Raw genomic sequence first — 23,697 nt, forward strand, 5'->3', positions numbered from 1 at the left:
CTACAACACTGAAATCCTGCTTTTACATGAATGCATGAGTAAGCATACTCTAATAGAAGAAAACTTATATTTTGAGAGCATTTTTCTGATTATACTTACAAACCTTTACTTAAATCACATTTTAGATGCAGGACTTGTAACAAAGAATTTTTACAGTGTGATATAAGTTCTTACTTAAGTTCTTACTACTTCTTATTTAAGTTAAAGGATCTGAATACTTCCTCCACCACCGCCGCTGTCTCTTACTCTCTACCATCCTCTCGTCATCTTCTTCTCTCCTCCATCCTTTTAATCTCGGTAATGATGCAGGATGACATTCAGACTTGTCGGGATACAAAAACAAACTAATGAAAGGAGAAAACACCTGCACCGCAAGCCGCCACAATTTAATGAGAGCATGTTTTGATCCAAAGCGGATTTTCTTCTGGTCGCACTGAGCAAACCTGACCTTTGTCAAACAGTATTTATGCTTCATTTTTTGAGTTTGTTTTAACTTGTTTATAGTGCAGCATCATAGAGGCTTAACACATCGGGGCAGCACAATGTCAGTAACACATTACTGTAATTGTCTAGACATTTTGACTCTCTTTATTTTATGTGGTGAACTCTCATCTCCTTAAGCAGGCACAGCGAACGCACCATATTTCTTATGAAGTTAGGGGGAAAGTAGCAAAGCATTTAACATCTGAGAAAATTGTTAAAGTGACATCCTATCCCCGACTTGAGCTTGGAGACCGGAGTTCCATTCAGAGAAACGCAGCTTAATCCAGTGTTTCTGAAACTTATATTTACGACTAAAAGTCAGAAAATCTTGGCCAATGATTCTTATTTTCATTCTGCTTCATATCTCCCATTTTTATGTTAGCATAATACAAAACTATGGTGCACATTAGCAAAACAATGTCATGACAAATGCCCCAGTGTGCTGCTATAGGAGATCATTTATGATCGCGTTGTAAAGGGATTGAAGACTGTGCTTGATGTACGGCTGTTATACGTATTTCCCACACCTTTTCTACGTGAGATTATGCTACTCTCTAAACTTCAAGTATCTCACAGTCTCCCCACCAGCATCTCCTACGAGCTGCTGACCTTTTAGAAGGTGTCATGAGAAAAAAACAGAGACACATTTGTTTTTGAAGGCTGGATTTTTGCTCTCAGAGTGAGAGGTGCGTTGTCATGGTTCCACGTTCAGCGCAGTGAGTCTGCTAATGAAAAGCCCTCCTCCCATCTTTCAAACAGCCCTGTGCATATTTGACTACGTCCTTGTGCAAATCATTCATTGTGGCTTTGTGTTTATTTTGGGAGAGCAGTCTGTTTAAAGCAGCAGCTCTGTTCTTAGTCGGGTTGTCGCGTGATTGGACGCTGTGATTGGAGGCTAATGGGATGAGATTGCCTATTTGCAGTAACAAGTTTGTATCAGTTTTCATCTTGTCACTGGGAACACACGGAGTCATTATTGACTTCTTTTCGCCTTGCTGATCTCAGATCCACCTACATCTTTCCTGAATACATATACAGTTTATACACATACAGCTATTTATTTTTTCACATTACTGCACTTCTCCTTGCTGGACGCAGTGTACTATTTGCTTGGAAGGTCCTTCAAACGCTGTCCTTATAGAAATCCTAGTAGAAAGCCACAATCAGTCTGTGCTATCATTTACTGAAATAGCAAATGTTTCTGGTCTTGCACACTTCTTCAGGCTCTGCAGCATTATTATAGAGTAAGTCTGGTCTGTTTGAATCCTGATAAAGTTTTAAGACTATTACTTGGGAGTTTCTTTTGAGAATGGAACAACCACCATTTCTAAATTGTGACAAAGCAATTCCTAGCTCTCCACACATTTCTTCCCTCCCAAATGACTTTACAGCACTTTGAAATTCAAGAGCTCATTAAAAAACACTTATTATGTAATGATGAGGTACACTTGCAGTGTCAGAGTGTGTCTTTTCACATAGAATGTAGGCTGTTGCTGTCACTGCATTGATCCGTATTTTGGGGTTAAAACCACAGTCCACAACAGCTGGAAACTTTACGCATTAAGAAGGGGACAGCTAGGCTTTGGCTTTATTGCTCTATATTCTTCTTTTATTCTTTGCCTTCGGCCATGCACCTCTCAAGGGACGTGCATATTTCTCTGCATAGCTAGAAAGAGCTGTCCCTCTGTCAGACTGATGGTCATAAAACCATGAATATGGGCTCAAACAGCATGAACATTTTAAATTGGTGTCTGACTCCATAGAATTACAGATGCACACACACACACTCTCACTTTCTCCTCAGAAGCCCCCTCAGTACTTGTCAATGGCCTGTCGCCCCCCTCCGCCTATGGTCTCACAGTCCACCAGCATGACACTTAGTGCACATCAAGCATGTAATTGTGAGCAATTGCCAGTCTCATAACTATCTACATGATTACACATCGTCCTCCGCGTTTCAGTCAGAATATTAAGTCTGATACAAACCTCAGTGTGTCAATCAGCTTCAAATTTCCCACCACCGAACCTATGACTGATGTGTGTGTGTGTGTGTGTGTGTGTGTGTGTGTGTGTGTGTGTGTGAGAGAGAGAGAGAGAGAGAGAGAGAGAGAGAGAGAGAGAAGTTACTGTATGTGACTTACCAGAGCCGGCTGGTCTGGTTTGAGACTGAACCCCTTGTTCCTTCTCCTCTACCCTTCTCTGCCTCTGCCTCTCTTTCTCTGACAGGGCCTCTCTGTGGAGCTCCTGCGTGGTTCTTCCCCTTTTAGCATTAACCTGGATGTCAGCGGTGTTGGCCATTACCGACCGGCGCTCCACACTCTTCCAGGTGATGTATCTCACAACACCAGCAGATGCTCACATACTGTAACTCACACACAAACACCTGCGAGGCACCGTGAAAGGACGGCTTTAAAAGGGGGCATTGCGGGGATGATGCTCATCGATGCGTGTAAAATACGACAACTCGTTTTAAAGCGATGTCAAAATGTGGCCGATGGCTTTGGGTGTTTTGACCTGGTCATGTTAGACTTTCAGTCACTGACTTTAAGAAGTGTAAACTTTGATGGAAAATGTGTCTTCTGTAAAGGTCAGGGAGCCTCTTGACATTTTATCACATTTGGCCACAAAGGCAAAAGATTAAATTTGACTGATACCAAGTGTAAATAGGGAACAGGCCAAGGAAAAAGCAGAGTCAACATGAAAAAAGTGTTCAACAAAGAACAATCTGCAATTCCAACTGTGTCAGGATCAATGAATAAACATGACTTGGCTGACTCATTTCATTCCCATTTCAGTGTTTCTGCAATGATTACTGAGTCGTTTCACAACATTATTACAGTAATACAAGATATAATAATGCTGTGGTTTGCAAAATGGGTGGCGCAGCCATTCTGTGGTGACTTAAAGATAGTTCAAGCGTGCCACAAGATTTATTTCCTGCTTGTTATTGAGTGTTTTTCACCTTTCAGCTTTTCACTAAAGAAAAAGGAAAATTCTTTTGCGTTTTGTTTTCAAACGTATGTGAAATTACATCACAGCTAAGAATGGTGACAACAGCTCACAGTTCCTGGTTGTCATGGTGACACAACATCTGACTTTTTCCAGGTCAGAAATAGCAACTGTCAGAGCAGTGATGGAAAGATGTGTGACTGTACAATTTAAGCAGCTGTAAGCTTTCAGCTTTTGTGTGGCGAGGAGAGGTTAGCTGTCCCACACTTGAATGCTTCTTCTGCAGGGAAAAACTGTCAAATGGTGGCAAGTGAGCTCCATGAAGATGTTTAAAGGAAATAGCACTCTTTAACCAGCAAAGAGCTTGAATGCTTTAGTCCTTAACACCCGACAGCCCATCGGAGTGTTCCGTGGTCTGGCCATACAATCAGGTACAATCAACCCCAACAATAAACAATTGATTATACGATTGAGGCAACTCACAGATGAAGTCTTATGTAATCCAATAATCAATAACACTCAAAAACAGTTTTGTTACTTTAGCAAAGGTCCAGTATAGATACCCACAATCTGAATATTGATGGCCAAAATATAGATTACTTGAATATAAATTCACATATTTAGCTAGGTAAACATAATAAATGGCCTTTTTTGGAGAATGACTCAGGTAATGCCTCATGCTGTGGTTGCATTGTTCCAGCTAATGAGTTCCAGTTATAGTCATCTGTGGGCATCTGTTTGCAAAGAATAGACCTTCAACTTCAGTGTGTTCAAACTTCTATTACTCAATGCCAGTAACACTCACAGTGATCCTGGCTGCTGGGGATAAATGACCTTTCAAAAGAGACCAAAACCGTGCATGTACTCCAAATAGTTCAAGAAGAGTTTTCAGTTTACTTTGGGTAGGTGTCTTAGACTAATTTTACAGGCTTTGAAGAGATCAATTATTCATTAGTTAGTTTAAGTTCAGTGTTCAGCAAATATGAACAACATTAAACAGCTGACTTTTGATTGAGAACTGATCCATATGATGACGTGTGTAGGGTCATGGTGGGTGTGGTGCGGAGGGGTCCTGATGAAAGTTTGGAAACCGCTGTGATACTTAAAAAATGTGCAATAATGAGCAAGCGTTTCCTGTCTCCTCCAGGTCCTCTTTGCTGTCTTTGACTCTGTCCAAGGTTTTGTCATCATCACCGTCCACTGTGCAATGCGCCGAGAGGTGAGTCCAGCTTCCTCCTTCTGCTCAACAGACACGTGGACGTGTTCGCTTCATGCATTTCTAATTCAGCTCCATGCAGTGACCTCAATCGCACTCACTCCTTTTGACAGGTGGGATTCATGTTTGCAAATGTCACGTTAGTTTCCAGGTCAGTTTTAAGTCACAGTGGAACACAAGCAGATCATGAGACGGCATGAGGAGGATTAGTATGGTATTTATGTCGCAGCGCTTCTTCTTCATAATGCAGTATCATAGAGCGGCATTGTCCGTCTGATCCGAGGCTGCTTTAAGGAGCTTACTAAGATTTTGTGTGGAATAAGATGATAAGTCCCTAACTAATACTCCTAGTGCCTACTTGCCACAGGCTTTGCTATACCCACCCCCCCAGGGATGCTAAATTTTAAACTCCACACACATGTATTCACTCCCTTGAGACACACATTTCCACACACCGACACTTCACTAATTTTGCTACGGGCTAACTCACAATTGCACTAGCTTCAATTAATAACTGTGAAAGTGTCTTCTGTTGCTAATACACTCCACACAGCCTTGCCTATGTCCAAGAGATCATTATGATATTGAATGCACTGGATTGCTTAGATGCTTGGAATGCTGAGCTGCATTAAATCAATATCACAAAAGTGGCAGGGATCGGGGTACAGTAAATCCAGGAATTATTTATTTTAAATGAAAATCCCCTGCGAGAGACTGAGTGTAAATCCATTGTAGCTGCAGAACAATAGACAGAGGGGAGTGCCACATGGAAGGGAGGGAGGAGGGAGGAGGGGAACAATGAGGAAGCATTACGGTGCAAAACAAGAGAGAAGGCATTATGAAGTGTGATATTAAGTCAAGTTGCAGACACAGAACGTGCCGGCGAGCGTAGTGCCGTGTAGCGCTCCTAGATTGTGCCCGCTGCCTGTACAGTGCGGCGGGGAATGAAAGACCGGCGGTGGCACAGACGGCCTGCTGAGATCAGTCGCAGAGAAGAGAGTGGATGAACATGTACAACGTTGGAGGTGTCGGGATTAGAAGGCAGCAGGAGAGGAAAACAAGGGAGAGATGTGATGGAGAGGTATATTGCAAGAAACTGTGAGGGAGGGACTTCTTTAAGTGAGTAGAGAGGAAGGGCGGAAGGAGGAAAAATTTCATGCAGAGATATGTGAGGGGGTGGGGTGAGGGGTTGTGTGATTCAAGAGGGAAGCATGGAATGACGGTAGGGGAGGAGGAAATAGAGAGGAAGGTGGAGAGGAAGGTATGGACCCATAGAGGGGCTCTTCACTTTGAAGTCAGAATAAGCTGCATTGGGTGCCAATACACACACACATACACACACACTAGCAGAGAACAGGGAACAAATGCCGCTGAGGATGAGTATGGACATAAAGAGAAGAGACGGACAGGAGGAAACAATGGAGGCAATACCCTAGCCCATGCAGTATTAATCAAACATGGATGCTACTCCATTTGTAGCAGCACACACACACACACACACACACACACACACACACACACACACACACACACACACACACACACACACACGTAAGCACACGAGACCACCCAGCGAGAGTGAAGACACTCTCGTTCCTCTCTTGTGCCGCTTCTTATACAAGCACTCTTGTATCCGCACATGAAGTTCTTATGGGATTTGACAGCAGCAACATTGAGAAATTATGTTGCTCCTCAGCAAGCAACCAGGCTATCTATAATACAGAGCCTGAAGGGGCAAAGAATCTCAGAGTTGCCTGTGAATCATAATACACCGGAATCCATTTGATTTGAGCTGAGTTACAAGAACCAGTTCTTTGACAGTGGCCTGGTGTGTGTTTGCTTCGATGTCGTATGTGGGAGGATAAAGAAAAACAATATGGCACTGGAAAGGCCCTGGGGTTAGAACATCTATATACCGCTGCTGCTAGTTTTAATTAGGACCGTGCACCACTGATCTCACAAGGCTCCAACAGGCCACTTTGAAGAACCGCTGTGTGCTTTCAAAACTTCTTCTCTGACTGTTATATAAGCTACAAGCTTCTTTGTGAAGAATGGAGCTTTTTCCATTTACTTTGCTATTTGCACGTAATTTAGTATTCACTGAACATCCGTCATTGCAGTGATAACGATGAAGAATAGAAAATATCTGAGGAGTGAGATCCCCATGCTCCAACATTTGCCAAACTTGCTTAAGTAAAAGTTGCTCCACTAACTTCTTTCCTTTGCATCGTCCCTTCATCGTTCTTCCCTCCTCCTCCCACTTTTCCTCTCTATATTTATCCCTCCTCCACCCCCATCCCCTATTCCCCATCTGCAGGTGCAGGATGCGGTGCGCTGTAGGATGGGGGGATGTAAAGACGACAGCGAAAACTCCCCAGACTCCTGCAAGAATGGACAGGTGCAGATCATGGTGAATAGCACTCCATTTCATCCCACACTGCAACCCATTAGCCTCGAACTAACAGTAGCCGGACTGCAGCCTCCTAGAAGCTGCAGCCCCAATAGCAAGAAGCATGATTGCCATTACCTAAGTGCTAAGTGCCATTTTTTTCCAGAGCAGGAATTCATCATTGTTTATGCATCATGCATTTTTCACATTTTATTTTCCAAAAATGTCCATATTGAAATGCAGCTTCACTCCCAACCTGAAACTAACTTCATATAGTGCCTAACTGGGCATATAAAGCAGTAAACAAATATCATTTCTAAAACAAAATCCTGCTAAAATTAATATCAATGCAATGTTGACATTGTCCTTGTTTGTGCCTACTTAAAGATAAAAATATGTATATTGCCCATAGCGTTTCACATATTACCAAAACAGACACTTCAGCACTTTTATTCACCTTTAACTAAACTTCTTTATCTTTATTTGAAGAGGACAGAGCTCCTGTCAGGTTATTGTATGTGTTCCAAATGTAGCTAATAGTGTGATAAATCACATAGACTTGAACTGCCTTGCCAATGTCAGTGCGGTCACACTGCCGCTGCAAGAGCACGAGCGACTCTCACAATGCCGTTCCCTTCATTTCTCCCACAGACCTGTTTGCGGTAACGATTATGGGTTTCTGAACGCCCCTCTGAGGTTATCAAGATTAAACTTTGGAGCCATCATTCTGCCCAGGGAGCCCATTATGACACATCCTATGTCTCTGTTTTCACAACCAAGAGGAACATTAACAGTCTAACTGTGCTTCTTAAATTTTTGTTTAAATGTTTTGTTATCATACACAGTTTCCAGTAAGGGCCAGTTGCTATGCCAACTATTGCTCTTTTAAGGAAGACAGCTGGTAAAACCTGCACCATTCCTCCGGTGTTCCTGTCTACATGTGTACGACTTTGAAGAGATCTTCTCAGACAGCACATGTGCATGGAGAGCTGTTGTATGAAAGACAAAATACCCTTGAGAACATTAATTGTGATGGATAATTTAGTGAAACTGCCACCAGTTATATCAGCATCATAATTAGAGCGAGCACCATGCTCTCAGGTGTTCTTGTTATATTACACAGGAAATCTCATCAGAATGTTAAACCCCTGACATTTAGAGACATCATACAGATGTCGAACTGTAGCTACTTCGTCTGGAGTCAAAGTCGTCTTTGAGAAATCATTTGATTGGTTAGCCTCAGATTAACTCCTCTGGAAAAACTGGTTATATTTCCCCTCTAACATTTCGACTTTATGTTTTCCACTCATCTTTTTATACCATCAGAAGGGTCCAAATGCGAGCCAATGCGGGCAGCAGTGCGGCTCCCTGCGTTACGGCACATCCACGTGTCTGTCAGGTGGCCACCCGCAGCCGTTCCCACCGATGTGCCACCAGGCTTGCCAGCAAGCTTGTTACCACAGTCTGCCCCGCAGCAACCACAACCATGGGCTCGAGCACAGCCACGCCCTCAGCCACACGCATGAGCATAACCCCATCCTGAACAATACCCATAACCATAACCACATCGGCAGCCAACCAGTACGTCACCTGTAGAAAAGATGCCTGTAGAGTAGTCAGGCCCATAGATGGAGAAAGGTGGAATCTGTAAAACAATATTTTGCACATATATGAACAAAAAATGAAGGAATAGTTTGACATTTTGAGAGAGATACACTGCTTTGCTTTCTTGCCAAGAGCTGAATGAGAAAATCGAAACCCCCCCTCATGTCTGTTGAAGCTACAGCCAGCAGCTGCCTAACTTAGCACAGCACGTTATACTTCAATTGTTTAATCGCGTTTGTTCAATCAATGTTCAAAAAACAAAGTGGTCACATTGTGGTTTTAAAAAAGGGTGTGCCATACTATTTCTTGTCAACAACGTGGGGTTGCCATGACACCCCCCCCCCCCCGTAGAAACACAATATGTCATTCTTATGCATTGGATTTTATATGGATTAAACAAACAAGATAAAATGTGCTAAGCAGCGAGGTTAGAGGTGCTAATCCTTCACTGGTGGTTGCTTCATAGTGAGCGGTATCTAGCTTCTTATCTAACTCTCATCAAGAAAGCAAATAAATATAATCCCCAAAATGGCAAACATGTCCTTTAACCAAAGTCAGTCATCGTCGCATCAAATTCCATTTCATTTGGATTACATATTGCACCTTTAAGTGTAGGTAGGAATAGCTCACTAGCACCGTAGCAGGGTAGGCAGCAAATGTATTAGTAGTTTGTATTTGGCAATTTTTTATTGGTTTAGGAGATGATGCTTTCTTTTGTGGTCATTTCAGCAGTAACGTCACAGAGGATGCTATATGCTACAGGACGTTTACTCAGGAACACGACTGCGTTCCCTTCTGGTGTTTTTGCTAAACAGTTAACGTTGATGACTCACTACATTTAACCTGCGAGGCTGTTAAGAGAGAGTGTGTTATTGTTAAAATAAAGATGATTTGTTTTTCTCAATTTTGTATGGGAGAGAGAGACTGACACACACAGAGAGAGAGAGAGAGTGAGAGAGAGGGGTTTCTTTCATATTCGCATTCGTCCATTTAGTAGAGACCCATTTATGAGGCTGCGGGTCATTTGCGTACTAAGAGCTTTCCTGCTCCTCTGAGACCTTTACACATTCTCTCCTTCTCTCTTTCAGTTTTTTACCCCCTCCCCTGCTCTTCTCGTTGCCTCTGTGGCGTGCCCAAACTGTCTAAAATCTGCAGTTTATTATACAAACAAAGGCTTTTGTAAGTGAAACCCGCCGAGGACAGGAGAAGGCTCGATCGTGAGAGAAGGGGGGACCACAGCTGCATAGCAATGAGCTTCACTTTCAGTAACGCTCGGGAAACTTGAGTGGTGGCCATTTTGGAAACGACGCTTCTTCATTCAACCCACCGCCCTCTGGGTTTTGGAGTGTTTCTTTACCCAAAGGAGTTGTGCCACCCTGCATTCGTCAAGTGAATTCTCGATAAGAGCAAATAAACACCTTTTTTTTTTTGTTGCTCCCAGAATCTTTTATGTCCACAAAATCTGAATAGTGCAGGTTAAACTCAGCGATGTGTGGATGTTTGTGTTTTGGTCGCCGGTGTGAATAGATTGTGAAAGCATTTGTATTCTTACATTAAACACTTTTTCCAGTCTAGTCAGTGTTTCACTCCCGGCTTGAAGACGGCAAAGTTTTGCTTCAACTGGCACAGCAGATAATAGTTTTGCTACTGTGTAAATTTCTGTCCCTGTTTCCATTCAGACGATAGCTGAGGTGACTGATGAGGCATACAGTAGCATTACATACCTGGCACAGCGTTCAACTCGTCTCTTTCAAGACTGCGTTTTGGTCTGCTGCTGTGAACCGATACACGCCTTGAACAAAGTGACAGCAGTGCGTGCCGTCACACGGACTTCTCTCTATTTTCTCTGTTCTTTTTGGTTTAAAAAGGCTTTGGACAAATTCAGTATCAGGAAATGAAAACGTTTTGTTCTTGTTCACCGAGGGCATCACTGAGCTGTAAAGTGTCAGATTAGAGCATCAGAGTCATTGGATACAGCATAACCATTCGAGATCCAATCACTCATCAGGCTTGTGCCTCTGCTAATGTGGCAAATGTAGTGACTTGTACGCACTCATTGTCTTTCCTCTCTCCCCGCCCTGCCTCCCTCTCTCAGACGGATTTTGAGAAGGATGTGGACTTGGCGTGTCAAACAGGTGAGCTCGCCCTTCCACTTGATTTCTCTTTGCCTCTCTCCCTTTGTCTCTCCCTTTGTCTAACACAGGATTAGCATTGCAGAAAGGCAGTGGAGAGCTGTAACATTCTTAGCCTGTTGTGTGCATGTTGATGAAACGACAGGAGATGATGTGCTACATCCCGACACAGTTGTGCGCAAATTATTATGCCTTATCAATCACACGGATTCTGTGCAATAAGTGTTCAGTGAGCATATGCTTTGATGAGACTGTGTTTAATTGTGCATGATAATAACACTCCTTAATGTGTTCAGACCTGTTTCACTTGCTGGTGACAGTGGTCTCGTGTGTGTGTGTGTGTGTGTGTGTGTGTGTGTGGATTTGTGGCAAATGTACCACAATCAGGTTTGTGTTGTGCTATTAAATATTAACACAGTCACTTTCTCCCTCCACCCTTGCAGAGAGAGGACACCCATGTAAGTTTTGCACCCAACTGACCTTAACACTGCCTGGTCCATCCCTAGACTCAAATAATTTCTATAGACTCATCCGCGTTGTAGGTGGAATTAAACAAACCGCCATTACTGCAGTGGTGCCTCACTTGTAATCTTACATAGTGTAATGTATGGAAAGGACTTCACTTCTTAAGGGCTTTTGCCAAGAAATCTGTCAAAGAAATCCCGTAGAACCTTTTACATACTGGAAATGTAGTCATTTAGGTTGACATCTACCAAATTTAAACTATCCAGTGAAATGTACTTGAGTCTTAGCAAGTGGCTTGCTGTAATATTATGTTAGAAGTGCAGTTCTAATTTGCTTAAACACTAACTTTCAACCGTGGAAAGAATGGAAATGAAAACCATCAAGTATCTGCTCAATGAAACTAATTTAACTTTTATAAATCTCCATTAAATCTTTATATTTCCATCATATCTTGAGGAACCAGGCGCTGCTAAAGACTAAGCAATCCGCCTACACAGGGCCGCTGGTGAACACACCACCCACCCATATCTCTAGCTGGTATTTTGTTACGTTTTCTGGCCAAAATTCAACTTGTACAGTATCCTCTGTTTCCAGTTCATATTAAATGGTGAATTCTTCTGGAGGTTTATGATTTAAATCATAGGCTAGCAATTCCTTCTGTGATTAATCTTGTGTTATTCCACACTGCTCTATGATATCTACATTGTGGAGGATGGACAGGAGATATATATCTATACATACATATATGTATATGATGAACGCAAACATCTTTGCTTTCACTGTCAGTGTAAATGTGTTCAGTTGAACTATGCCACTGCAGTAATGGCGGTGGTGCTTGAGAGCACAGCCCATAAAACAACCGCTGGATTTGTCTATAGGTCGTTCTCTGGGTCTCCCCTCTGGATGCAGATGTGAAGGGATCAGATTGGTCTGACTTTTGAAAACCTGTCCAGTCCTTTCACATCACTTTACACCAACAGGACGGTAAAACAGACAAAATGCTAGGTTCTGTACTTCTGCTTCTGCTGAGAATCAGCAGGATCCAGCTTCAATTTCTGATAAAAGCTTGACATTTTGCCACATTCAGAGCAGTTTATGTGAAAATGATCTGGGCTACATGCCTTGGTCCAGAATTGGATTTTGGGGGCACAGAGTAAATATTCCTTCCTCTGATGGTGACAGAATGAGCATGATATCTAGCATGAATTTCCAGATGGTTTGAGTTGTGTTTGATTGTGATGATAAATTGATGTTAGTTGTGATTAAACATTGTCTCTCATCAGCATGTTGTAGTTAATTTTGGAGTAGCTCTTCTTGAAATGTTCAGTATCTGTTTGTAGTTTTTTCCTCAACAATGTGCATGAAAGCTAATCCAGAGCCACTGTGAGTAGTTTTATGTTCTGTTTTATTTACGGTATTATGAAATGATAACATCCTTACACAGAAATACATATTAATACACATCTTAAAGCACATAAACGCACACACAGGCTCACACTTATATGTGAAAATGGGACAGGGAACAATACGCCGATGAAGAGGATATGGGACATTACTTGAGTCGCCGGGGAATTTGGCTCCATTTCATTTGAAGCACACAGCATTTTGCACTGAGGCTCTTTCTCCAAGCTAATAAAAACCCTGGCTCACTGCACATCTTGAGATGGAGCAAGACCTCAGGTCACAGTGTTAGAGACAAAACTCATCTTAGTTACTGTGAACCCTATAAGCCAAAATGAAAAGTGAAACTTTTCTTTGGAGATGCAGTCTCACAGCTACATGAAGCTGCAAACAAACTTCCATCACTGCCCAATTTATGTCATATGTTTCTGTTTCGCCTATCTTCTGTCTGTCTGGCATAAACTTTATCAATTCCATTCAATATCCATTCCCCTTTCTCCCTCTAAATGGTCCTCTTCCTCTTCTTCTTTTCTTGCTCTCACCTATAACTCCTACCTGTTCCCCACTCTCCTGCTGTCCCCATGGTTTCCCTTGTGTCCCTGCATCTCCCTCCAGTCATATTCAAGGAGGTGAACACCTGTAACCCGGCCACCATCACTGGGACCCTATCCCGCATCTCCCTGGATGACGAGGACGATCCCAAGCTGGCAGCCCATCAGGAGGGAGGAGTGGGGGTCAACTTCAGCTCCCTCCCTGGTAACATCCCCCCTCCCAACCTCATCGTACAGGTACTGGATTGTAGGTTACATTATTATCAGAAATATTTGAAAGATGCTTTAATCATCTAGAGTTTGAAGTTTAAAGTTGAAATCTTGTTCAATAGGAACGTGAAAGAGAGAAGTTCTCTAATACTGTATTATGAAGCCTGGCAGTGTGACTAACAGATGAAAAATTCAATTTAGCTACAGGAAGTTATCTGATTTAAGATTATCTTGCTTCCAGGAAATCCTGGTATAACTGAAATGTTTCTGTTTTTTCCAAAAGGTTCCACCCCTCAGTGGCCTCAATGAGCTGAGCGAGACACCCCTAAAGAAGGAGGTGAACGTGGATCAGCAGAGACAGCAGGGGCAGCAACGCAGCGGCGCTCCAATCTACCTGTGCACCGAGAGTGGCCTGGGCTGGGCTCGACCGCCCACTTCCTCCAACACCTCCCAGGACGGAAGTGCCGGAAGTGGGGGAAGCGGAGGAGGAGGCGGAGGAGGAAGTGGCGGAGGTGGGGAGGGAGACTACATGGTCTTACCTCGTAGGACGGTCAGTCTCAAACCTCCAGCGCCCTCCTCCCAGGGAGGAGGCCTGGGACTGGGGGGCGAGGACAAGCCTCTCAACATCGCAGTGGAGGATCCCCCTTTCCCCCCGCCTCCCTCTCCCCTGACCCTCCACCCAGCTGAGAGTGAAGCCTACCCGGCGGACTTTGTTCCGTCCAGTGTGGGTGACATGAACATCACCATGAACCTCAACCGCTCCTATGGGACGATCAAAACCATGCCCCACGGGCACGGCCACATGATGGCTCAGGGTGGTCTTGTACACTCCCACGGAGGACACATGCACGCCCACGGGCATTCGCTCCAGCTGAAGCCGGGTCAGAGGCCGTCTGTCAGACAGATTCTAACAGGAGGAACCACAGTGGAGAGAACCAGAACCCTGCCACGCAACCTGGGAAGCACCAATGCCAACACCAGCCTCTCAGCAGGATCCCTGGAGGTGGGTAAGAGGTTGAGGGATGAGGGAAGGAGGGGTTCCCAGTGGTGCTGCAGCTTCTCCACTGTGTCCACCTTTCACTGGAGTACACACTACTGTTATACAGGTTTACAGTTACGGATGTGGTGGCGTGGCTATATAAGGGAATTTGTAGTGGTGGAGTGACAAAAGGGAAAGAAAAAGAGGAAGGGAAAGGATTTTTTTCTGCAGAAAAGGTCCAGTTAATTAATGACATTCTGTACGTGCAAGGAATTTAAACACTTTCCAATACCATAAACAAGAAAAATGCAAATACCTCATGCATTAGTTCAAGAAAACTAGTTAATCTAGTTCATGTAAGACTACACTACAATATTACACTAAATGAATGGTGGTGAATATTTATGGCTACAAAATAATATGGTCCATATGATTACACAGGTGTGTCCTTCAGACTATTCACATAGCACAGTTGTGTGCCTTAGAACAGGTCTGCTATAACAACCGCTATTATTTTCAGCCTTGTAGTATTCACTGCTGATGACTGAGACAATGAGCATTGAAATGAGTTATTTTCTTAATGACAGACGGCTTCCTCCTCATTCTGTGTGTGAGTGTGTGTAATGTCTGTGTGAGACCCCCTCCTAACTATTCAAGGTGGCGCAGCAGATGGACTGAGACAGACACGATCAGAGGAAATACCCCTGGTGAATGTCTCTCAGCCCACCTTAATTTTACACACACACAAATATTGACACGCATACACACAAAAACGAGCCCACGAGAACGCGGACACATAAACACACACATGCATGCACACTTTGGATCTTCCCCTGATGGCATGTTGCTGACTCACAAGGTTGATTAAAGAGATGGAAACGACACTTTCACCGAAAAGTGCAGATGCTTCATTTAGGGCTGAGGACGTTAAGGACGAGTCATTAAAACTCATAAAAAATCACTGTCAGAGCTTCGAGTGCACTCATGAATACCAAAAAAAAATCAGATGAGAAACCTGCAGGATGTAATTTACGGCTATAATTTCACCCTGCTTGAATATGCTTGATGTGGAGATGGATATCAGAGCATGCCTCTCAAGATTAAATCACAGCCATGTTTTACTCTCCAGTTCAAACATGATAAAGCATAATAGTGGGATCACGCAAATGTACTCACAGTATTCATCTCACTGTTGATTTTTAGTTAGAAGCTTGTAAATTTAAACTCTGAATGATCTTGGCGTGAGAAATGTTCCCGCTACATATTATGCAAGCATCATACTATAGAAACCAGTGGAGGGAGCACTGAAATATAAATTAGTGTCTCCTTGCAACAAACCGTTGTCTTTAAAGGTCAGATTATCATAGAATTTACGATACCGAATATGTGCAAACCAAAACTACAGTGCGATTGGTTGGCTATTGAACCATCATGCCATCAAAGCAGCAAATCACAGAAGCAAAGGATTCCTTATGAATTTTGTATGAGTGACTTAATGGCTGCTTTATGCGTGCCCCCACCAAAACATGCAATATACTGTACAGGTATATGCATGTTGCATGTCTGCCATATTAAAAAGCAAATTCAATCATGGAATTTATCTGTTTAAGGTAAGGAGTTCTCAACAGGAGGACAGTAATTGCGTTGTCTTTTAGAGGCAGTGAAGTTCGCAAAGACAATAGGACATCTCCGAGAGAAACTTGCCTCTCTATCTGTTTGCATTTCTTTACCTTTTAAAACCTTGGCTGCCACAGCATCAGATCAGCAACTCTGCCCTTTCAAAGAATGAATATGGCTTTTAACTAACTGCGGAGAGCAGCTCCTCTCGCTGCCAAATGCAAATCTGGCAGCCAGCGAGAGCCAGACAGGAAGTCAGAGATAGAATGTAATGCAATGCAACGTCAGGGCCAGATGAGTTGGAAACGTATGCAGCTGTTAAATTGGTGGCTTGTGTGCCACTCACTACATTTCTGGAGGCACTTAAGAGAGGAGAGTGGTGAGGTCCAAACAAGATTAGAGGATGAAAACCATCTCTCATATGTTTGTTGCAGCTCTTTTAATCAGAATGTGTCCAACAAATTCTCCCAAAATAGCAGAGAGGGTGATATATGCTGGAGTTGTAATGATTGTATTTGAGGATATGTGAGCCAAGAAATTATTATTTCATTCTAATTCTGGGTTATTCCACTTCACTAATCTTATTACGTTGAAACAGACTGAATAATTTGCTTTTTTGCCTTTACAGTTGTAAGAATATCTGTAACATGTTGGGCAGACATATTAGCCCTCCTCTTGTTACTGAACAATGGCGCTGGGAGATCCACAGATCAGTTGAGATAGAGAGGTCTAAAGTTCTACTGTAGCTGTCGAGGGGCGGTCATTGATGCTTTCTTCTCTCCCCCCTGCCCCCTCCTCTTCCAGAGGAAAAGAGTACGGTACTCTGAGCTGGACTTTGAGGTAAGATATCAGACCTCACCCTCTGTCATCAGCCTGTCTCTGCTTTCTTGTGCTTCTGCCAGGACTTGAGTAACGCATAGAGGAGCAAAAAGCATTGCTAAACCCCTCCCTTCGCACCTGTTTCTCCCTTGCATTTAAAACTTTGAACTATTTCAGACCTACCTTACACAGTGTGCTGTTTCTCCAACAATGGCCTGAAACCTTTCCCTAACTATTATCTTTATGAACAAATTACTTCAAGTGTCAACTAATCATAGCATTATGGAAACAGAAACGTCTCACTGACATGTGCAAGTAAATCGAACAATGCTGTCATGTCATCTTGGGGGTCCTGGTTGAAGAAACAGCAAAGTAGAGCGCTTCTTGTGTCTGAGTAAATACAAGCAATTCAGCTCTGGGTCAACACGTATGTGGTCGTAGTTGATTGGCTGGTTATATATGTGGGAACAACAGAGTTTGGCAGTGTGTGAGTATGTTTGTGTTACAATGGCCTGGGTGTCCTGTGAATCTCCAGTCTCTAGAGAATATTCCTTAGCAACAAAATGCAGTACCTTCCTTCGCACTGCTGCTTTTTGGTGAGAATTCAGTTTTGTATAGACTATTGCATAGACTGGACATTCACCCTCCACCAAAGAGATATACTGTTTTTTCATATACAAGGAATGTGTGGTGACAAGCTACTAACAGCGACTATGGCTGATTGTTTGACTTATCTGGCAAATTTGTGGCCACTGCATGAATTTAGCACAAGGTGATCTCTCCTGGAAATCAACTCTTTTCTCATCATTTAGCTTTGGAGAAAGTGCTTGACGCAGAAGAACCAGTAAAATAGGGAAGTGTACGCTTCCATGATTTAATGGAAGGTAAACCCATTCTCATCCATGTTTTTTTTTCCTTGATTGAGTTCGTCCATCATTTTAGATCATCAAAACATAACTTTATGTATAGGAATACTGCAACTCATTTTTAAACTTCAGAATACATTCTTTCAGAGCACATATGTCAGACCTATTCCTCAAAGGGCCGAGTGGGTGATGGTTTTCTTTCCAACCAAGCAGCAGCACACCAGACTTGACTCATTTCATCAGCTGATCTCAGTCTTCAGACAGCTGATTAGTCAGACTGCGTGCTTTTGATTGGTTGGAGGAAAAACCTGCAGCCTCACGGCCCTTTGTGGAGTAGGTTTGACATGCCTGTTTTAGAGGAAATAAGATTTTCCTGAGGACATAGAGGAGGACTCCATTGATTTAGCATTGCACTTAAAGTTGTGGGACTTGTCAGAGACATATTTTAAAAGAGTCTTTCTGTTGTGAATTTACCACAGAAGATATAATGCAGCTTTCTTTATGTACTGGTTAGTACTCCTCATGACAAGGAAACCGAACTTTAAGTGTTAAATTATTGGAGTTCCCCTGTAAATAAGTGGGGTTTTTTTTTCTTATTTTAAAGGTTATGACCATTACTTAGAGGATCACAGATCACAGTTAATACAGGTTTCACTGAACTATCACAAAAACCTAAAATCATATGAGTCAGACAAAGAAAAAGACAGCTAAAGACATAGCAGCAAAAGGACACATAGCAAGGAACTAGTAGCACCTTCTTAGCTGAGCAGAGATGAGAGTGGCCACTCTGGAATAATTGGATCCAGTGCTAAGCGCCAGTCCTGCCCGGTAAGTGTGCGGGTGTGAGTGCTGGCATCTTGCCCCTCTGTCACTTTCAACCTTGCAAGCTGCTTTGACGATTAGCTACCGCCGAGTAGCTCCAGCACTGCCCATTAGCACCGAGAGTCAACAGCAGTGGCACTGACGAATGCAGTTTGTTGTCAGAAAATTAAAGATCTGAATTTAACTGCCTTCTCGCCAGACAGAGGATTCAGAACAGATGGAAGGCAGCTTTTGCCGACACCCTTTCACTGGGGGCAGGAGTTAAAATCCAGTCCATCTGTTAGATGTTTAACGAGTTAGACAAAATCCTGAGTTTACAGGACCACCAACTAGCAGGTGCCAGTCTGTAACAATGCCTTTTCTGTCAGTCATTTTCCCCAAATTTTCGCTTAAAGGAACTCCTCTGCAGCACTTCCAGTTGCCAAATTCTTAAAGATTGAGGAAGTGGATGATGTATGAGCATGAGCCAGCAGTCGATCGATCTGTCGGCGTCCCTCGCTAACCCCTTTCATGGCTGGCATCACTGCAGTCCCTCAGCCTTTTACCCATCCCGTTCCCCTGCTTGCCCCTATATTGGCCCCCCTTCCTTTTGCTTTTTTTTTTTGTTCCATTTGGTTCATTTTTGCTGTCCCTTCCTTTCTTCCCTTCCAGAAAGTGATGCACACTCGCAAAAGACATTCTGAGCTGTACCATGAGCTCAACCACTCGTCCAAGTTCCACACCATAGACAGGTATAGCAGGGACCCAGCCATGTCCACATTCAAGGTAAGACCATTGCCTAAACACAGGATGGGAACCTGCTGTACCCATGCACTTCCACCCCCCTCGCACTGTCACAACCCTAAAACCCCACCCCTTTAACACTGAAGAATTGACACTGGAAAACAAACGCTGACCTCTGAGCAGATTAAAATTGCAGAAGTATGCTTTACAGAAAATGGCAAAACATTATCAGCACCACCTTGACATTTCCTTTGCTTGTAAAGGCAGTATTCAGATGATTAGTCGTAAAAGCTCCCAGTCATATATAACATAAGGTACTTTTGAAAGAGGTTGCATTGATTATGGTGTCTTTTCTCCAGCCAAATAGCTGCTTATAAATGTGAAAACACTGGTTGCTCTAACAAGGGAACTTGAATGTAATGTGAATGGTGTTTGTGTTTTCATTGTCAGTTTATTAATTTACTGCTGTAAAGCACCTGTGGAGAATCGAACAATAACTACCTCATAAATGTAACTTTAGAGACGCATTTTATTCTTTCTGTAAATGTATTTTTATGCCTGCTTTAATTGACCTGATCGGAATTCATTTCCACTTGTGGTTGGTGCCTTATTAAACACTTGTCAAAACGGTTGAACACATGAGCTGTTAGCTGACGGATAATCAATAGCCGCTTAATGAAGGCCAAATTCTACAATTTAAGACCTGTGGAATGATTTCTCACTGTCACCACATCACCTCACCCTATTCATGGCTGAAAAAACAACACATGCGCCTGTACACACAATTGCTTTGTCTATTCCTGTTAATCTGTCTGTCTTAATTTATTTGTCAATGTGCCGTACAGTGTTTTTTCATGTGCCTGTGTGGGTGGTGTGTGTGTGTGTCAGCAGGGCACTTGGGTGGGCACCTGTGAGCATGAGACATCTTTGAATCATTAATACACCATTAGTAGCAGACGAAAGAGTCTATGCTCGCTCTGTACTGACCTTCAGAGGGCCAGTTTCATTAAAATTTAAACACACACTCACACACATGCTCGCGTTCCCTTCATCTGCGGAGCTTTAATGCGTAGAGCCATGATGAGTTAGTCAACCTTGATAGGTGTACTTTCCCCTGGCATTGGCGGCATGCTGGTTCACAGCTAATTTACACCACCAGTGGAGGAACAGAGGCCAGCCTGACATCTCTCATATTCCCCATGCCATGAAGCCACACACATACTATACACACACATTCCCACACGCAAACACACTGCCATTTCCCAATGCCAGACCGGCGGCCTTTTCCTTCACTCCTCATTTGCTCAACATCTTGATCAAGATTTTCAGAAGCGCTGGCCGGTTCCCCATTCATTAATGCCAAGCAAATATTTTATGGAAGAGAAGAAAAATGGCAGGCTACTTGCAAAGGCATGAGCCATATATTAGAAGACTGTGGTTCTTAACAGTTGCGCTGCAGCATGCTAATGTGCCTCAGAGGGAGCTCAGGTGTGCTTTGAGATCATGCCCAAATGTAAAAGAAATGAAAGCCCAGCCAGAAGTAATAGATAGGCTGTATTTATACCAATTACGACAAACTGGAACACACCTTCATCTATAAATAAAATGTATTCTTATCTATTATTTATTTCCTCTGGGTTAGTGACGTCATATAAGTTATGAAATGAAAGGGCAGCACTGATATGGCTTACGCATCCAAATCCATTATGTTAAAAGTAAGTAGGCAGTTCACTTAACTGTGAATAATTACACGGATAATGCTATCAGTGTCAGGGCTTTGACAGGACCCAGCTTGAGTTCAGCTCTGCTGTTGTCAACATCTCACTTTGAGAGTCACCCCCAGACACGGACATGCTGACTATACAGTAATTATGGAGATGAGAAGATGAGAAGGGTGTGTGTGTGTGTGTGTGTGTGTGTGTGTGTGTGTGTGTGTGTGTGTGGGTGGGTGGGCATGCGTGTCTGTACTTTTGCATTATCAGAGTGCCTACATGTGTGGCTACATCGCTCTGTGTGTGTGTGGTCGTAGGCATGACTGTATCTGTGTGTCTGTGTCCTCTTGTTCCTCTTTGTTTGTGTGTTTATCTGTGTTGTGTTTGAGATCAGTGTGCACATAAACTGTGCTGAGGGGACAATGAGTAATGATATAATCGTTTCATAATAACTTCAATAACCTCCTTTCTCCGCCATATGACAAACACTGACAGTGATTTTCACATAGACTACTAGTGCTTTGATTTAATAGCAAACATAATTGCATTTCACTACAGAATCTCTTCACGGATGGACACCCAAAGTACTGTTAAAGTTGACACTCAGCCTTAACTTCACATGGCCCATTGACTTCGTCACTTAAGGACTGGCACTATTGAGCATCTCACCTTTTTAATGATGAGAAAGGTTGGCCAGTTCCAGGCAAAAACCAGTAGAAAACCCTTACTCCCCCTTACTTGCCTCACGAAGAGTCATCTACCTCAAGCAACGGTACCTCAAAAACTCATTAACCTCCCTGACTTTTGCAGGCCTTTCTCTCCTTTAAAGTGCCTAAACAGAATTTTAACCCAGACCCTAAACAACCTGTAACCCCCTCTAACCTCCACGGCCGGTGTTCGCCCAACACAGGTCCCCCCTCCCCCACCACCGAGGCACAACACCGAGCCATCACTAGTGCGCAGAACGTCCCTGGTTTACAAAGAAAGTCAACGTAAGACATACTAAACCCCACATAAACCTCGTGCAGTAGAGCCCCTCTAACTAACTCTAAGCCCAATAAGTACGCACTACATGTCACTGTGTGTATCTTATAGTTTGCTGTGTGTTTCTGTGCTGCAAGAAAATACATTTCATGTGTCATTTACTGTTGGCTAAACCTCATCCCCAAACAGAGATTGTCCAATCATAGCTTAGCAACCATAACCAGGCATGGCAGGCCTGTCGGGCTTTGGATTTCTCCACTTGAAGTGATGTACATGGGGTGGCAGTGAGAACGATACTAAACATTTAAAGAGTTTGAAGGGAGGGTTTGTTTATCTCCTCCAGCAAAACCTGCAATCAGTAGCATGTCTGGCTAACTAGCTTACTACATAGAGTAACTGAGCATTACTTAAGGCCATAGAGCATATCCTTAGTTTGTGTGGTTACAAGTAGGATAAAAAAATAAAAAAAAAATGCTGTTTACTTTAGCATATATGAAGTATCTTCCCACTGTGTGGAAGCTGGTCCTGAATGCAATATCAGAGTCTCGGCTAATGTTAGTTAAGAACAACCCCGGCCAACATTACCAGAGACGGAGTGAAGTTTTCCAACGCATCCTAAAATCTAACAGGGTTATAATAGATCAAAATAATAGTCTATTCTTACATTTATCCCTACATTTACTAACTAGCAGGGCATGCAGCATTAGCTCCAGTCTTTTAGCACTCAAGGTCTTTTAACAACTACAAAGAATTTTGATGGTAAAACTGCCAGCTTTATAATGGTTAGCTGCATAGCCTATGTGTCATGTGAGACTGAAAAGCTTGACAGGAGCAGCCATAGTTACTGAGGTGGGTGAGGCTTAGCAATCAGTCAGTTCAGAGTATGCTTCTTATAGCATTAGACACAGTACTGGACACTGAAATGCCAACTATTCCGCGACTATAATTATTTGTCGTAACACAGCGTCAAACTATGAGCTCACTCCATGTAGCTGCTCATCTTCTACCTGTCAGTGGTGTCTCACAGTGAAGTGACTGTATTTAATGAGCCTAAATATTAGATGCTGTCCTAGTGGTGTGGTGGTGTAACAGTTCAGTGCATCACAGCTTGTACCCTCTGTGTTTCTGCATTCATATAATGAATGCTAATTCTCCTTCCTCCATCAAGTCCAATACAAATCCACACTGAAATGTCCGATCTAGAATCACTATAACCAGAGAGATGGATTTGTAAGATGGTTTGATGCAGGACTGGATTTATCTTCCATGATAAAACAAGGACAAGAACATAGAAGGACTTTTTTGTTGTTGTTTTGCTGTTTTGGGTTGTGTTCTCATTGCTGTAGCACCATTGTGTGTGATGTGACAATCCATACACTCATTGTGCCTATTTCAGTGCCTGAATTAAAGCTGATGATCTAAACACTATAACAAGTGATAAATCAGTTCATAAAGACAATGACCCATCCAAACCAATTTATAATCACCTCATAAACCATGATATTCTGCTCATAAACTAGCTCATTGGCACTAAAACGGGCCAAACACGATGCACTTTGTATGGGTGCTGATGAGAGACTCTGGGAAATATCACAAAGGCTTATGGGGTCAGAAGAGACCTGATCCATTGTACTTCTCTGAAAAGGTAGGATCTCTGTGTTGGCTGTGTTGAGGAGATGAGTGGATATCAGAAAATGTCAAACACACACACACACACGCGCGTGCACACACATGCACACATACGGACTTCCACACACACCACTTTCACATCTTA

General features: G+C 43.0%; 1 protein-coding gene across 1 annotated transcript in view; it reads left to right on the plus strand.

Moving 5' to 3' along the window:
- The window catches only part of adgrb2 (adhesion G protein-coupled receptor B2), a 213,207-nt gene that overhangs the window by 177,943 nt on the left and 11,567 nt on the right, over positions 1-23,697 (plus strand). The window contains exons 24-32 of the mRNA XM_070985427.1: positions 2,710-2,809; positions 4,580-4,651; positions 6,966-7,058; positions 10,738-10,777; positions 11,218-11,232; positions 13,256-13,428; positions 13,685-14,404; positions 16,802-16,837; positions 19,156-19,269. Of these exons, the coding sequence (XP_070841528.1) occupies positions 2,710-2,809; positions 4,580-4,651; positions 6,966-7,058; positions 10,738-10,777; positions 11,218-11,232; positions 13,256-13,428; positions 13,685-14,404; positions 16,802-16,837; positions 19,156-19,269 (1,363 nt within the window). The remainder of the gene's footprint in view (positions 1-2,709; positions 2,810-4,579; positions 4,652-6,965; positions 7,059-10,737; positions 10,778-11,217; positions 11,233-13,255; positions 13,429-13,684; positions 14,405-16,801; positions 16,838-19,155; positions 19,270-23,697) is intronic.

This window comes from Chaetodon trifascialis, chromosome 17 (genome assembly GCF_039877785.1).
Source record: "Chaetodon trifascialis isolate fChaTrf1 chromosome 17, fChaTrf1.hap1, whole genome shotgun sequence".
Taxonomy (NCBI): Eukaryota; Metazoa; Chordata; class Actinopteri; order Chaetodontiformes; family Chaetodontidae; genus Chaetodon; species Chaetodon trifascialis.